The 17526-nt window shown below is 41.4% G+C and overlaps 3 protein-coding genes across 3 annotated transcripts; 1 reads left to right on the top strand and 2 right to left on the bottom strand.

The window, feature by feature from the left end:
• Positions 1–6061: 6061 nt before the first annotated feature.
• Positions 6062–6863, top strand: LOC115921244. The gene is made up of 2 exons (XM_030978525.1): positions 6062–6543; positions 6845–6863. Exons 1-2 carry the CDS (start codon positions 6257–6259, stop codon positions 6861–6863), a joined length of 306 nt encoding a protein of 101 aa, XP_030834385.1. The 5' UTR covers positions 6062–6256.
• Positions 6582–8298, bottom strand: LOC115920922. The gene is made up of 2 exons (XM_030977699.1): positions 7977–8298; positions 6582–6959 (listed from the first exon to the last, which is right to left on the bottom strand). The coding sequence occupies exons 1-2, from the start codon at positions 8294–8296 to the stop codon at positions 6953–6955; spliced, it is 327 nt and encodes a 108-aa protein (XP_030833559.1). The 5' UTR covers positions 8297–8298; the 3' UTR covers positions 6582–6952.
• Positions 8299–11512: 3214 nt separating this feature from the next.
• LOC115921241 lies at positions 11513–16914 on the bottom strand. Its single transcript, XM_030978524.1, has 5 exons — positions 16742–16914; positions 15310–15411; positions 13138–13221; positions 12597–12766; positions 11513–12213 (listed from the first exon to the last, which is right to left on the bottom strand). The coding sequence occupies exons 1-5, from the start codon at positions 16912–16914 to the stop codon at positions 12116–12118; spliced, it is 627 nt and encodes a 208-aa protein (XP_030834384.1). The 3' UTR covers positions 11513–12115.
• Between the last annotated feature and the right edge of the window lie 612 nt (positions 16915–17526).

Raw genomic sequence — 17526 nt, 5'->3', positions numbered from 1 at the left:
TGAATTGACTTTACATACCGTTTTAGACATTAAAGTGTTAAAATAATTTTAAAAGCCAGTTTTATGTCTTTTTTTCATGGAAAAACGGTTGGGAGAATTTACTGTTAGAGGGTGTCGCACAGTGACGACTTCAAAGAAAACCATAAATATCTTTGTGGTTTTAAATTTTTTTTCAGGATTTTTGGCATGTTGGAAGGTTGATACAGTAAAAAAAAATGTAATAAGTAACATTTCATACAAAAATTAAGCAGTTTTCATTAACCATCAACGAAGTTACCGAGTCACTTTAATAAGTGCTATGCAACCAGAAATAGTCCGATTTAATTGCCACCAGGAATAACCAAACCATTTCGACGTCAATATTGAGGTGATTGGACAGGACGTGAGTGGAAGGATAACAATACCCACTCGCACAAATACAAACCAACATTTTCAGAAAAATAAACTTGAATTTGGGCCCGCGTCACACTGTCGCGAAGTTTTCATCCGATGGACACTCGATGAAAGAAATGTTCAATTCGGCTCTGATCAAAAAGACATCGGGTCATTCGTGAGAGCATCTCCAGCCATCGTATCGCCGACAGTGGAGTTTTTTTCAGGCTCTGGCAGCAACTTTGTGAGCGGGGTCAAATTCTTTGGCATGCAAAAAAAATGCCCGAAGACCTCGTGAAGGTTTATTTTCATGTTGAATTCATGTGTCCATTTTGCCCTTCGCCAGGCCATCATGATGGCATATTGTCAAATCGCGACATCTTCGTCTTTACTACGTGTGATCTTCGGAGCCATCGGGAATTGTTCACTTCACGACGACATTACAAAGGTAACAAGAAGTTGCCTGATAACCTTAGGAAGGCAACGCGACTACGTGAAGTCCTCACAATGCCGTCGTGTAGCCATCGTATTTTAGTGAAATGACATCGAGATGGGACCACGGCGTCGGCGAAAACATGTGTCATTGTAACGTGGACAAATAGCAGCCAGCCTCAGAGCCCAGAGGTGGCGCTTTCAAGGGGCAAGGGTCACAGTGCTCCCACTTTTTCATGAATAACAAAAGTAACTTCTTAAGAATTGCCCCCTTTTTTAAATAGGTAACGGCCCATTTTACTTTGCACAGTGCCCCGATTACTTTTCAGCTATGATAAATGACCCTTTTATTTTGAAACGAGCCCCTTTTCCTTGGACAAGTTCCAATTTTTCTTTGCAATAAGTGTCCATTTTCCATTGTCATCAGTGCCTTTTTAATCTCTAGTAAGTGCCCCTTTTCAGGCACGAGAAGTTCCCCTATTCCGATATGCGAGGTCCATAAAGTCCCAACATGATATTATGCAGCATTACGCCTGAAAAATAGATAACATTACTCTTTGAGAAAGGTGCAACGCGGGAGAAAACAGAGCAAGATGAAAGGAGATAAAACCATCTTGCTCATCGGCGCAATTCAAGTAATATCTTTATTTCAGAACATTGCAACGTTCTTTAATTCGGCCATATACTGTATATCGGCATGAACTTTCCACCAGGACTACCAAACTTTCTCATGGGAAGGCTGGGTCTAGTGAATTTCTGGAGCAACGCATTGGTATTTGCTCGCACGAATGTTCTTCATCGTCGTGCAGCCAAGACCATTCTTCTGTCTACTGTCGCTGGATTTAGCTCGTTAGCTAGTTTCCGAAGACAAGTTTACTAAAGAGACCGTTTTCTTGACAAGACTGTAATTTACTTTTTGTCTTACATGAAATGTCGTTGAATATTGTAAGTGCATGTTTGCGTCCATTTTCTCTTAACATAAAGGACCTTAAAGGACAAGTCCACTCAAAAAATAAATTACTTTCAATAAAAGCAGAAAAATCAGACAAACCAATCAAAAAAAGTTTGAGCATATTCGGATGACTAATAAGAAAGTTATGAATTTTTGAAAAAGTGTGTAAAACTACGGAACAATGACAATCACAACAAAAAATTGCCAAAATGGTTATTAGTTTGTGACGTCATGTCCTCACTATTTACCAATTGCTCTATATGGTTTAATCCCATTAATTTCCCTTTTTATTCCCCAAAATGTGAGTTCCCCATGCCTTTGCCCAGGTTATATGATTTGTATCATATTGCGTGCATGACATTTCAAAAAATCTTTTATGAACTTTGAAGAATTTATACTTTTTTCTGAATATTGTATATTCATAATTATAGATTTTTATATAAAAAGTTTATCAAAAATTCACATTTTTCATGATTTAATTTGAACAAAATTACTCTATATTAGTGCATCCACACAAAAAGATATTACTATTAATCTAACTTGGATGCTGGTGTGAAGAAATACGATTCTTAAGGAGAAAAAGGGAAATTTATATCATCAATATAAAGAGAACAGTTAGTGGATAGTAAGGACTTGCCGTCACAGACTCATGAGTGAGTTGCCAATTTGTCTAGTGATTTTCGAAGTTTTTAGTGTCATTAAAAATTCATAACTTTCTTATTAGTTATCCGATTGTGCTCAGACTTTTTTGATTGGTTAGTCTGATTTTCTGCTTCTATTGAAAGTAAGTTATTTTTGGAGTGGACTTGGGCTTTAACTGTTGATACAAAACACTGTAAGTAATGGACAACACACGTTGTTCAATACTTTATATATGTAGTAATATCATTATGTAAGTAATACATTTAAATTTATTACAAAGTTCCAAATTAACATAGTGCCAAGTCGAAAAATGAAAAAGAAACAAAAGTCGTTACGAATTACTTTTTTCGTTTTCTGGTCTAGATTTTGTTATTTGATAGCTTAGTTGCACCGCCAAACCGACTTAAAACCAACCGATTCTTTGTCATGAAATGGAGATCTATTTTTTCGCTCGGTCTACTACCAGTCTCGTAGAGTCACCGGGGTACGAGAAATCATTATTTGAGTAGTATCGTGACTACTTAAAGCAAGAATTGATAACCTTCTCTTTAATTACTACGAGGCCTCAACGACCCAATTCGGTTTGCATACAAGTGTCAAACATAGCATCCGTGATATTATAGCTTTCAGATTATTTGATCATAGTCAGCTAAGAACTGTCAAATCAGTCACTCGAATGAGGCTTTAAAAGGCGTGCTATTCACACTAATTGCCTCGCTGAGGAAAGTAAGTCTGGTCGCTGGTAATAGCCAAGGCTTTATCACTTATCTGTGTAGTTGCTGAATGGGAAGGACTGAATTTTTAACAGCGGACATAAAAACATGTTGATTACATGTATCTGTCCTTTCGGTCGATCCCTTTCTGATGTTCAAGTCTTCATGCTTACTGATCGTCTCTTGACAACCATCAACAATGCTAAGTGTCGATATTTGTCTGTGCTTTGTTTTTGTTTTCATCGGATTTCTCGTGATATCGACAAATGTCTGCTCTTTAGTTATCCTTCGAAGACATTGGAGTGTCTTTGAAGAAGTCCCACGATTCCTCTATCGATATATTGGAGTGGTAGATCTAATAGGTGGCCTCTCCGGATGCAGTTGCTACATTCTCTACATTGTGGAAAGTGACTGCCATCGCTCACAAGTGTACAGATTCCTGTCCTGGACATTTTACTTAGGATTTCTATTCTCTGCCATCACAATATCGTGTCTCAATATCGACAGATATATTGCGATAAGCAAACCGCTACGGTATCCATCAATCGTTAACATTCGTTCTGCCGTTTGTTGTCTCGCTTTAGCAACAGGCTTCCCCTTATTATTTATGCTCCTATGTTATATACCAGGATCTCCCATGGAGAAGATATATCGTCTCACCTCCACGTGCCAGAATGGAACTGTATTGAGTGTGAATTTTACTTCTTCGGAAAAAGCAATCGTCGCTACGCTCTATTCCCTATCCTTGGTGCCCGTTCCTACTGGTATAACGTTGAACTTAATATCCATGGGCATAGCTACTCGGCAAGCCCGAGCCATCGCCGCCTTAGCAGTGCCTCGTTTTGCTGGCGAGAACGACGCGGGACATCGCAGAGTTGAACTCAAAGGGGTCAAGACTGTCTTGTTCATTAGCGTAGTGAATTTGATTTCCTGGGTGCCCACCATTTTACGATTGTTCCTTACCATTGCGATCAGTCATCCCCTGTCGAAGACTGCTGATGCTCTTCTGACAACGTTAACGCTTGTGAATTCCTGGAGCAATGCGTTCATATTTGCTCGGACCAATGCAGCCTATCGACGTGCAGCCAGAGAAAGCTTTCGATCAATCTTTTGCTTCAAAAACTAACTGCGCTTTCTTACGACTTTTGTTGACGAGTGCAAGTTGACAGCCCTAGCCTTGTTGTCCATTGCCTGATATCGGAAGGTATTTATAACAGCGTACTAATTTTTGTCTAGGTCTAAGCCCAGAATAAAGTAACCCGTGATTTATGGAGCACTGACAGTCAACTTTATCATAAATATGTTAGTAAATGGACAAACCTAGTTTGTGTAAGGGTAACATGTGTAAGAGACTAATTGAGGGCGGGGTCTTATTTTTCACGATCACACTTTCTCTTCTTAAAAATAATCTTTACGGAATTAAATAGCATTGTTTTGTGTTCCCATTGCTACGATCAAAATGAACCAAACATGTTCATCAAATATTCATTTTGATTTTTGAAAACTACTGTTACAAATTGGCTGATCAAAGGTTTTTCTCGATAAAAAAATGTAAGTTCATATTAGAATAAATATTGTATGTTTCTTAAGTATATCTAAACTTGTCTTCTATGTGTATGATATATCTAATTTCATACTTTCAAACTTTGTCTAATACATTCAATATTTCAGAATTTCTGTCATATTTGTTAATGAGTGCTATGCATCCACAGTCAGTCACCTTCAATTGCCACCAGGTATAACAGAACCTTCTCATCGTCAATATTGACGTGATTGAACACGACAAAACAGGTTGTAAGTGATAAGAAAAGATTAATTTGACTTGATTCTAAGCCGATCATTCACGATTAATGGCAATATTTGTTTGACATGTTCATTCTCTTTTTTTTATGCCGATTCATCAAAGATTCTCAATTACTTTTGTAAATATATGTCGATCAATCATTTGTAAGAGAAGTAAGAACAATTAGTCAAAGCAATAAAATTTTGTCAATGGGAACCATTCATCATGTACCAGGAGACAAACATATGGGGATCTCGAACAATATTCGAAAATGTTCGTACAGTCATTTTACATGAACATACAGCTGATAAAAATTGGCAAAGAAAATTGCTATTCCTTTTTGTGATAATGTAACTGTATAAGCTATCGAATAATCTTAAAATGCAATTTTTTAAAAAAATTCAAGATTAAAAAGAAGCCTGATCTCAAAAGTCAATAAAGGGCCAAGCTAGCAAGAAAACCAAGTAAATGCTAGATAAAGAAAGCAGTTCCAATGTATCTTATGCTAGGAGTCCACTTGGCCGGCGCCAGTTGGTGCCAGTTCGCGCCAAAGATTATGTGATTGGCGCGTAGTGGCTCGCTGTGGCGCCGAATTAATGTCCGCTCGGCATGTGTCGCCAAGTGGAATAAACTGGGTGCCATATGGCGTGCGCCAAATGCCACCCGGCTTGCTCCAAAATGTTGCGCCAGTTCGCGCCAGTTTGCGCCATTACACGGCCATTTGATTCCAAAATTCACCCTGTTGGCGCCATTCGCGCCAATAGACGGCTACTTTGCGCCACTTGGTGATTAGTTTGTGCCAAAGGTCGCCAAATTGGTTTGAACTTGCCGCCGCTTGGCGCTACTTGCCGACTAAATAAATGCCGGCCATTGGCTACCTGGTTCAGACCCTCCTCAGCTGCTGTATGAACAACATCTCTACTAAATATTTACAATTTTGATATGTCTGAGGCTTTTGATAATGTTGGAGTGATGATGCTGCTCCATCAGAAGATGATGAGAGATTCTGAGGTGGCCACTGCCTATCAACTTATGCTGGCCAATCCTGAAGAAGAAGAGCCTCCTAAGAAGAAAAGGAAGCACAACTGGTGGTTTAGACCCATGCTCCACCCAGTTGAGGGCCGAACGTGGACAGTACCACACTTTGATGGAAGAGCTGAGTGAGAATGACAGGAGGAAGTTCAAGAACTACACCAGGGTGTCCCCAGAGATGTTTGATGACCTGTTGGTCAGGCTTACACCCCACTTGCAGAGAAAGGACACCCACATCAGGAAGGCCATTCCCCTGGTCTCAAGTTGTCCGTCTTCCTGCGCCATCTCGCCAATGGGGCCACCTATGCCGAGCTGTCTTTCAACTTCCGAATGGGCAAGGAAACCATCCAGAAGTTTGTCCCTGATGTAGCCAGAGCGGTAGTGGATGAGTATGCTGCAGAAGTCACCTCCCTCCCCACAACCAATGAAGGCTGGCTTGAGGTTGCAGGTGATTTTGAAGCCAGATGGAATCTTCCTCACTGTCTTGGAGGCTATGATGGAAAGCACATCCGTCTCCAGAAGCCCAACAAATCAGGCAGCCTTTACTTCAACTACAAGCAGTTCTTCTCGGTTGTCCTGATGGCTCTGGTAGATTCAAAGTACCAGTTCCTGTGGATCGATGTGGGTGGGGTTGGCCATCAGTCTGATGCCCAGATCTACAACAACAGTGAACTGAAGGAGTGCATTGAAGCTGGCACTTTAGGCATCCCAGATCCAGCTCCTCTTCCCCATGATGATGAAGAGCACCCTATGCCGTACTTCTTCGTGGGAGACTATGCCTTCGTCATGAGGACATACATGATGAAGCCTTATGGCCGTCGTAACATGGACCAACAGCAGAAGATCTTCAACTACAGGCTGTCCAGGGCAAGGCGTGTGGTTGAAAATGCCTTTGGTATTCTGGCTCTGCGGTTCCAGTGCTTCCTTGGCCAGATGAGACAGGAACCAGACACAGTCCGCTTGCTCATTGAAGCTGCCGTCATGCTGCACAACCTCATCAGGAAGCACTATCAGGCATGGGACGTCCTAGAGCTTGGAGAACTGCCGCCATCACTGTGAGAAAGTCCTGCGATGCCGCCCTGCTGTTATAGGCGGCAAGTGGCGCCGAATGGCGGGCAATCAGGTGGCATTTGGCGCGAAGTAGTCACCAATCGGGTGCCGTTTGGCTCGCGTAGTGGCGCAAACAAGGTGCCCCTTGGCGCCAAGCGGCGCCATGTGGCGCGAAATCTCATTGGCGCAACTTGGCGCGCGCCATTACATTCCAGTGGATTCCAATAGGCGGATTGTTTGCGCCAATGGGCGATATGTTCGCGCCATTTGGTGCCACTTGGCGGACACTTGGCGCTGATTGCTCGATGCAAGTGGCGCGACGAAAATTTCAAACATTTTGAAATTTTCTTGCCGCCACATTCAAATTTGGTGCCGTTACGGGCCACCACGAGCCAGTTGGGAGGCAGTTTGAGCCACTACACGCCACTAGGCACCTTATTGGCGACACTAGGCGCCACAGTAAATTGCATTGGCGCAAACTGGCGCCAACTGGCGCGGCCCAGTGGACTCCTAGCATTAAGGAGTCCACTGGGCCGGCGCCAGTTGGCGCCAGTTTGCGCCAATGCAATTTACTGTGGCGCCTAGAGTCGCCAATAAGGTGCCTAGTGGCGTGTAGTGGCTCAAACTGCCTCCCAACTGGCTCGTGGTGGCGCGTAACGGCACCAAATTTGAATGTGGCGGCAAGAAAATTTCAAAATGTTTGAAATTTTCGTCGCGCCACTTGCATCGAGCAATCAGCGCCAAGTGTCCGCCAAGTGGCACCAAATGGCGCGAACATATCGCCCTTTGGCGCAAACAATCCGCCTATTGGAATCCACTGGAATGTAATGGCGCGCGCAAGTTGCGCCAATGAGATTTCGCGCCACATGGCGCCACTTGGCGCCAAGGGGCACCTTGTTTGCGCCACTACGCGAGCCAAACGGCACCCGATTGGTGACTACTTCGCGCCAAATGCCACCTGATTGCCCGCCATTCGGCGCCACTTGCCGCCTATAACAGCAGGGCGGCATCGCAGGACTTTCTCACAGTGATGGCGGCAGTTCTCCAAGCTCTAGGGATGAGGTTGTGCTGGGCATCCTCCTGGTCCAACATGCGGACGTCCAGTGCCTGATAGTGCTTCCTGATGAGGTTGTGCAGCATGACGGCAGCTCCAATGAGCAGGCGGACTGTGTCTGGTTCCTGTCTCATTTGGCCAAGGAAGCACTGGAACCGCAGAGCCAGAATACCAAAGGCATTTTCAACCACACGCCTTGCCCTGGACAGCCTGTAGTTGAAGATCTTCTGCTGTTGGTCCATGTTACGACGGCCATAGGGCTTCATCATGTACGTCCTCATGGCGAAGGCATCGTCTCCCACGAAGAAGTACGGCATAGTGTGCTCTTCATCATCATGGGGAAGAGGAGCTGGATCTGGGATGCCTAGAGTGCCAGCTTCAATGCACTCCTTCAGTTCACTGTTGTTGTAGATCTGGGCATCAGACTGATGGCCAACCCCACCCACATCGATCCACATGAACTGGTACTTTGAATCTACCAGAGCCATCAGGAAAACGGAGAAGAACTGCTTGTAGTTGAAGTAAAGGCTGCCTGATTTGTCGGGCTTCTGGAGACGGATGTGCTTTCCATCATAGGCTCCCAGACAGTGAGGAAGATTCCATCTGGCTTCAAAATCACCTGCAACCTCAAGCCAGCCTTCATTGGTTGTGGGGAGGGAGATGACTTCTGCAGCATACTCATCCACTACCGCTCTGGCTACATCTACATCTACATCTACTTCTGGATGGTTTCCTTGCCCACTCGGAAGTTGTAAGACAGCTCGGCATAGGTGGCCCCAGTGGCGAGATGGCGCAGGAAGACGGACAACTTGAGACCAGGGGAATGGCCTTCCTGATGTGGGTGTCCTTCTTCTGCAAGTGGGGTGTAAGCCTGACCAACAGGTCATCAAACATCTCTGGGGACACCCTGGTGTAGTTCTTGAACTTCCTCCTGTCATTCTCACTCAGCTCTTCCACCAAAGTGTGGTACTGTCCACGTTCGGCCCTCAACTGTGGGTGGAGCATGGGTCTAAACCACCAGTTGTGCTTCCTTTTCTTCTTAGGAGGCTCTTCTTCTTCAGGATTGACCAGCATAAGTTGATAGGCAGTGGCCACCTCAGCATCTCTCATCATCTTCTGATGGAGCAGCATCATCACTCCAACATTACCAAAAGCCTCAGACATATCAAAATTGTAAATATTTAGTAGAGATGTTGTTCATACAGCAGCTGAGGAGGGTCTGAACCAGGTACCCAATGACCGGTATTTATTTAGTCGGCAAGCGGCGGCAAGTTCAAACCAATTTGGCGACCTTTGGCACAAACTAATCACCAAGTGGCGCAAAGTAGCCGTCTATTGGCGCGAATGGCGCCAACAGGGTGAATTTTGGAATCAAATGGCCGTGTAATGGCGCAAACTGGCGCAAACTGGCGCGAACTGGCGCAACATTTTGGAGCAAGCCGGGTGGCATTTGGCGCACGCCATATGGCACCCAGTTTATTCCACTTGGCGACACATTCCGAGCGGACATTAATTCGGCGCCACAGCGAGCCACTACGCGCCAATCACATAATCTTTGGCGCTAACTGGCACCAACTGGCGCCGGCCCAGTGGACTCCTAGAATTAGCAAGCAATCGTTCGACATGGGGAAGCATTTGTTTGCTAGAACATGAATAAGAACGTGGCTCCTGTTGTACGCTCCAAATTGCTCGGCTTTATTTCTCTAATTGTATTTATGCGGCCCATGGGGTAGGAGCGTAAATGTATGCCTCTAGTAAAATAATGTGATTACCTAATATCCTGCATGTCCTATGGCAAAGTACTAATGTAATGCCTAAAATTAGTGTCTTATTGTGTCGTGGTCGAGTGTTCGAGTGGTTCCGTCGCCGGATGTCGTTCACAAGGTCTGCTGATTCTGATATGTACTTGATGTCATTAAACAATGAACTTTCATTGATTTATAAAGCTAGATGTACATACCCTAGTGAATATTGGGTCAACATTGGGCTTAAGAAAAGCCCTATATAAAAACGAGCTATTGCTGTTATTATTATTACATGTATGTTCTTATTAAATAATCGTATACTGTACATAGTTGTATATTTTTATGTTGGTAGTAGTGTGATATCTAATATATTATGTTTTTGACTTGATTTAATTTTCTTTTCATTTGCCGAATATAATGACAATTAATAATAGCGTACGTTAAAACATGACAAAAATAATTTCCCAGGATCGCCCGGCTAAGCTGTGTCATTACACCGCACCAAAAAACATATCTCAAAAATAAATCATTAACATATGAATACAATATACCAAACATTGTTTACTCTGTGAACATTTTCGTGTTATTATATTTTTTATAAGTTTTACTAAATCACAGTGACTTATGGCGTATGTTATTATAGTGAGGAAAGGAAAAGAAAAGATGCAGAACGTAAGCTGTAGAGTGAATCAGCAAGATGTAAAAGCCCAACGGCACTAGTTCGGCCAGGAGGGATGAGACCTCCCAGCATGGTCACTGACAGGTGGTTATCTCATCACATCAGCTCTCAATTAACATAAGAAAAAGAGGATCATGGGGGACCAATGGTCACTGATTATGCATTGTTTGCTTTGTAGAGGGCGCAAGTAGCTATAAGCAGTGCAGTGGGGCTGTAAGGTTGCACCCAAGTACATGTAAGTGTGAATTTAATATTATGCCGTTTAATGGGAAAATTATAATCAATGTGAAAGTATGTTTGATAAAGTGAATATTTAACACCCGCTAAGTCCCTTACACCAACGATCCCCAAAACACGCACGCTCATATGACTAAAAAATGATTCAACGAATGCGTGATTTAACAACACCAATCACCCACACGTATGAAAATCACGCACGCGCACATTCACACACACAGACATATGATCTAAAAAGCTGAGTCAATGGAATTTTCTTCGATAAGCAGTCTGTTTGATAAGGACACATACCCACCCACGCACACACAAACAGTCATACACACACCAACACACAAACTAAAAATCGAAATAGATGAATGTTTGTTTGATAAGTATGATAAACATTATCGACACACCACTTACACATACACACGCACGCACACCTGCACATTCATACACACACACGCCTACCTACACTTCGCAAAAAAATGAATATGTGTCATTTTGTTTGATAAGGATAACAACATCCACTCACACTCATACACAATGAACATTTTCTCACACACATGCCCACACACACGCTAAGAAAAATATCCAATTGATTTAATCAAAGAACTGGAAACAGATAATGGCTTGTTTAGCAACATTATTCCATTGAATGGGAGATTTATAATCAATGTGATAATCTGTTTGATAAAGTGAACGATACCCAACCGTTATCACGAACGTTATCACATAGATACTCAAGCACACGCACACACGCGCATTCACACCCACACACAAACACACATCTAGATATAAATTTTAGTTAATGCAGAATGATTAAGGTCACATAGCGTACGTAAATGATATGCCAAAGTTTATTAATTTCAATCACGACTTGATATAAACTGCAAATCTTTGCATGAAATTACATTAGTTGCAATACAAACCAAATTCAAAGTCGATTAGGTTTAATGTCAACATGAAATATTTCTTAAATCCACAGTTATAAATGTCCAAACGTAAAATTTAATATCGCATTATTATAAATTTTAAAAAAGCGAGTATAGAGCATGGAAGTGCATGGCCGCAATTAAGGCTTAAACCCGCATATCCCCTTCCCTTCTAAAACGAAAAAATAGTAATTAAAATGGTATTACTAAAAAATAATTACCTAATTTCTACACAAGTCATACATTTACGACATCAAGGAGAAGTTATTGTTCTCTTCATTGATTCGGCAACCCACATTTCAATTACCTCTTACTTTATTTCTTGCCATCCATAGCCATGGTACTATTTCTACGGCCCACCCCATAAGCCCCACCCTTGTCCTTCTACGCACGACAACGCACAAACTGAATAAGCATAGATAGGAAATTCCCGCCCCTGTAATAAGGATGATCTAGAGCGTTTCCAACCGAGGGAAGGGGTCGGCATCGTCCATTATGACGTCAATGGTTTTAGTCGTGGTCGCCCCTCATAATCTGGTCGATGGCCACGATGAGAGCAGGATCGACAGGAATGGCGAGGAACTCTTCAAGCGAGATCATCTCATCAGCTGCGAGGATGCATGGCGAGAAAAGATGGAACAAGGAACAAGTGTAAAAAGAAAAGAGCCTGCGAATGGTGCGAACGATAATAGTAAGTGAGAAAGAAATGGTATAACTGATGACGTTGATTACCTCTATTTGATATGTCCACTATCTAACAACGATCTAGCTAGAGGCACCAAAATGTAATCAAACCCTCTCTTCGAAATTACTTTACAGAGCACAAATACAGATGGGGCGTTTTATTTCGTCTACGAATTTTCACATCTTCCACTCCATATCCCTCTGCATGTATTATCTCTGTCTCTGCCCCTCTCCCAAAACAATGTTTTCAGTGGAGAGTCAGAACTGAGTCATTCATTAAATTGAGAGAATAATATCTTTCACTTACAGTTATTGTCGTGATCACCGATCATGTCAGCAAATGGTCTGACTTTACCTCCGTCATCGAACCATTCTTTAACATCAAGCTGGTCGTCACCGTTGAGGTCGAGTACTTCGAAGAGTTTCCCGCTGATGTCGATATTGACCAAGGTATCATTTTCGATGCTGCGCCTGAAGCTAATTTTTTGCAGAAAAAAGAAGAAAAAAAAGTATCTCAACGGTTTGAGCTGTGATAATAACTAAGTTTGCCACAACTTAATTATATTATTATTAATAATCATGTTGATTTTTTTGTCCAGTGTTTTTCCATACGTAGCTCAAATTAATATTGTTTTTTATAATAACAAAGAGTAAGTATACATTAGTTCATGGGGATGTACAACCCCTCCCCCTCCATCTATATCTATTTTGTTTTTAAACACCGATATCGGTTCACGAGAGATGTGAATGTGAGCAGGGCCAAGCGAATAGTTCGGGACTTTAGGTGGTGCTAAGAGAGGCCTTAGTACCACCAAAAAAAAAAGATGTTAGAAAAGCCAATAACTTACCGGACAGTGAATCCAGCGTTCACGCGTGGCTCACCATTTGGATCCAAGCCGACCTTAACGTCCACCTTGGTGTTTTCATTCGGCCTGTATAGTAATGATAATGTTTAAGAAAGAGAAAGAGAGAGAGAGAGAGAGAGAGAAAGGGAGAAAGAGAGAGGGAGAAGGGGAAGAGGGAGTGATAAAGAGATGGGGATTGGAGATATTTGAAAGAAGTTTGAGTAGATCCACAAAACATTAGAGTAAATTAAATAGTACACTATTTGCCAATTAACTTATGATACAGGCAAAGAAACTTTTAATACTAATCACCTTGTTCAATTTTTTTTTCTTGAATGTTCGTATTCAGTACGAAGGGTTAACTATTCTGAACACATTTTTGCTCTATGAAACACAAATCAGGCTGAAATTTGAATTGAGTTAATAAAAGTACAACAACATTACATAACAAATGATACGAGCTAAAGAAACTGTGTGTATAATATTCCAAATGAAACATTATTATAATTTCAGCAATTATTGACAAGTTCTTTAAATTCTTTTATTTAAATTAATTTCTTTTTCAGCATATATTTGGACAAGCAACAACCACTATACGGGCATTGATATTGTGGACATTCAAGCAATAGAGGACAACCTACCCCCCCCCCACCCTCTCCGGCCTGGCGTAGATGTGACCCATACGACTTTTTAGACATCTGGAATCGAATTGGTATATAGCTACTGAGAAACACTGCTTCTAACGTAAATGTTCCCATCAATCTCTTTGTAACTGCAGTTTATCATCACTGAAATGATGCAAGTACGTATGTTTATTTCATACGCGTATCCTAATCAACATATTTTACAGAACATTATTACATAATCTTGTGCTGATACATTATGGGGCAGAAAGAAAAGAAACAAAATTCAACAAAAATTCAACACATAGCAAAACAAAAAGCCCGTGCACCACTAAGGTAATTACTTGCAATAATATGTCGCTTTATAAACGCTTTACCAGTTAATTGTACGGGCAGTGGCGTACGCAGGATTTTTCCAAAGAGGGGGGGGGGGGTTAACATTTTGAAATCGGGCCAAAAATTTCTCAACGACTGATCCAGCCGCTGAATAAGCGGGGGGGGGGGGGGGGGGGAAGGACATTTTTTTTTTTTTTTTTAGGGGGGGGGGTCTCGAAATTTGAAAAGTGGACCGATCGACATTCCGTTCCGTTGGGGGGATTTTTTTTTTGGGATTTTTAAATTATTTTCATTAAAAATAAAGGGGGTGGGTTCCAAAAAAAGATAAACATTAAAAAAAAAATAAGGGGGGGGGTTGTCATTAATGGATCGTGACTAGCGTCACTCACCCACCGCACATCTGTGTAAGTTAACTGTCATGGCGCTACCCACTGTAGTCTCATTCGAGAACCCATGACGCAGCACATATGCTCATGTGTCTGTTTATAGAGGGCAGCACACGGACGTGCGATACCTATACCTTCTTGCGAACATTTTACGCACGGGAGCGTAATACCCATTGGGTCAATGTTATGTAGTGATTGCCAACTTGCCTACCTCGCGAAAAACCGAGTCTGGTCATGCGTGCGTGATTTATCCCGAGTTTCGATTGACAGTTCGTTATTAAGTTTTAAAATATCAAATTTATTGATATGTGATTAATTAAATACATTTGAAAATGCTCATGATAATTGTTTTGTTAAATATATTTGTTTACAATTTAATCTTGCAAGTTTTATTTGATATTTGATGGAAATTTGAAGATTATTTTATGTATTATGGTAATTATCCGGGCGTTGTTAGACCATGTTTAGCGAGCATGCAATGAACGCGTACATGATATTTCACTTTGCAAAAACGTTAACAAAAAGCGAAGTCAAATCACGAGCGAATTGTCAGAAAACTGAGACAAAATGGAGGGGAGGAAGGAGAGAAAGGGGTAAAAAGCAACATCAGCATATAGACCACATCATCGGATCGACCTGTACGATGTACATGACGAATGGAGGAGGCAGATTAAGACTTTCTCCAGCAATAGCACCAGGAGCAGCAAGCAAAGTGACGCAGAATTTGCAAGGCAATCATTCAGTGCGGTATATTCATTAATTCAAACTTGTGCTTTTGATAATAAAGAAAATGAGCAACAACAAAAACAACCATAACAGAAAACACGAACCGGTACTGCAGTTCAACATCGCCGTGTGGTCGAAATCTTCCGTCCAGAACATCGCTGATATCGACTCTGGGTCTCACGTTAATATCCACGTCATGGCTAGGGCTATTAATTCCAAAAAAAGAACAAGAAATGGTGGAAAAGATGGGATATTAAAAGCGAATATAACAGGCTTAAAATGAGACATCGTAGTCGTAATCCTCATCATCATCGCCACCATTATTATCGAAATCATTATCATCATAATCAACAACAGCCCCAACCCCTACAACAACGATACCAGAGATGTATAATAAGATAACCTTTGGCAAATGATTAATCTACATGTGCAAGTTATTTGTACACGAATGTACTGTTTTGTGTTACTCTTTTAATAAAGAAATCATCGACATCCTTATTACATTTTGTTCTGGCCTAAACTTTTGAATTCTCTGATTTTATAAACAAAAATACCTCATTACTATCAAAAAAGTTAATATCGCATATATCAAGAAGGAAAAAAAAATAGTTTTGGAAAATGGTCTAAAACGATACCCATGATAACTTTTAATAAATCGGATATAAAACTGGGACTTAAAGTTAATAGCCCTCATTTGCGCAACCTCTCCGATTTTGAGGAATTTCAATAACAAACAAAAAAACATCTTTGGCATTAGAATGACCCCGATCAAATTTGAGAGCAAACGGACCAGTAGTTTTGAAATAAGAAGGAAATAGATTTTCCTTATTTTCTTTGATTCGAGAAAATATCTTCACTTCTTATCCCCAACCTATATGTTCATTTGATCTAAACAATTTGCGCAGGATTATCCTCATGCGAAAAAGCTTGCACACATGGAATTTCATCGAAATTGGGGAGGATGTGCAAAATGCAATGAGGGCTACTGCCTCTAACGCATTTACTATTAACATCTGTAGGAAGGGCACTAGCATAAATCTTGTATGGATTCAAATTACTTCCATTTTAATTTCAAAAGAAACCAAACATTACAAAATTTAACGAAAGAAGAACTACGAGACGTCAATACTATAGACAATTAATGTAAGCAATGAAAAGTTGTTGAGATGAGCTATTTTTTTCCAATTTTAAAGATGTGGCTGTTCCTTTTTGGGGAATGGAGGTCTGATTAGTCAGTTTGAAATTTGCAATGAATCAAACGAAAGAGGAACAGGGGGGGGGGGGGGAATGTGGAAACCCAATTTTAGTAAATGGTTAGTGGAAGGGTGTGAGCGATGAGAAGGTTGGGCTGTTGGGGAAAAGCATAAGATGAGAAGTGCGGCACACTATGAGTGATAAAATAAATAATTATGATACTTAATTGGAATAAGGAAGGGAGGAAGAAACGGAAAGTGAGAGAGGGAGAGAGAGAGAGAGAGAGAGAGAGAGAGGGGGGGTCAGGAACAGAAGACAGGTAAAATGTGTCACGTGACGTACCGGTGTTCAAGCCCGAGACCAATGAAGCCGCGTGACTTGTCGTATTCTGGGTAGAACTCCGTGTTGTCGGATAAATCTACGCCACCGGGGCGACCAGAACTAGAGCTGATACACGCAAGTGAGATGGCAATCAGCTGAGCAAGGAGAAGTGCGACCGCTGTGAAACGACCCATTTCTACTCTGCCATGAAGAGAGATACAGAGAGAGAGAGAGAGAGAGAGAAAGAGAGAGAGGGGGAGTCAGAGAGAGAGAGAGATAGAGAGAAAGGGAGGGAAAGAGATAGAGAGAAAAGGAGAGAGGGAAAGAGAGAGAGAGAGAGATGGAGGAGGGAAAGGAAGAGAGAGGCATAGCATAGAGAAAGTAAAAAAGGAGAGAGAAGGACGAGGGAGAAGGGAAAGATAGGTTGAGAGAGAGAGACAGATAGAGAGAAGGAGGCCAAAATAATCAAAAAAATGTTATTTAAATATTACAGAAAATGATTATTGAGCGTGATATTATGCGTATTGGCTGTATGATATTGCCAGAATCTGCACCCATTATTGATTAATGCTTACCCAAGTATTGGCTGACACTTGCCCAAATATGAACAAATTTTTTATATTTCGTTTCGTTTATTTCATTTCCAAATCAATACAAAACAAGATGTTCAGGATTCACTTGACAAAATCCACTTCTGTATCCTCAAAAATAGCACAATGCACTTTATAAATAAGCATATTATTATTATTATTATTATTATTATTATTATGTGAGAATAGAGCTTGAAAAACGGTACCTAATTAAAA

This window comes from Strongylocentrotus purpuratus, unplaced genomic scaffold (assembly GCF_000002235.5).
Source record: "Strongylocentrotus purpuratus isolate Spur 01 unplaced genomic scaffold, Spur_5.0 spur5_scaffold_1, whole genome shotgun sequence".
In the NCBI taxonomy this organism is placed as follows: Eukaryota; Metazoa; Echinodermata; class Echinoidea; order Camarodonta; family Strongylocentrotidae; genus Strongylocentrotus; species Strongylocentrotus purpuratus.
This window is presented reverse-complemented; position numbering and strand designations above follow the sequence as displayed.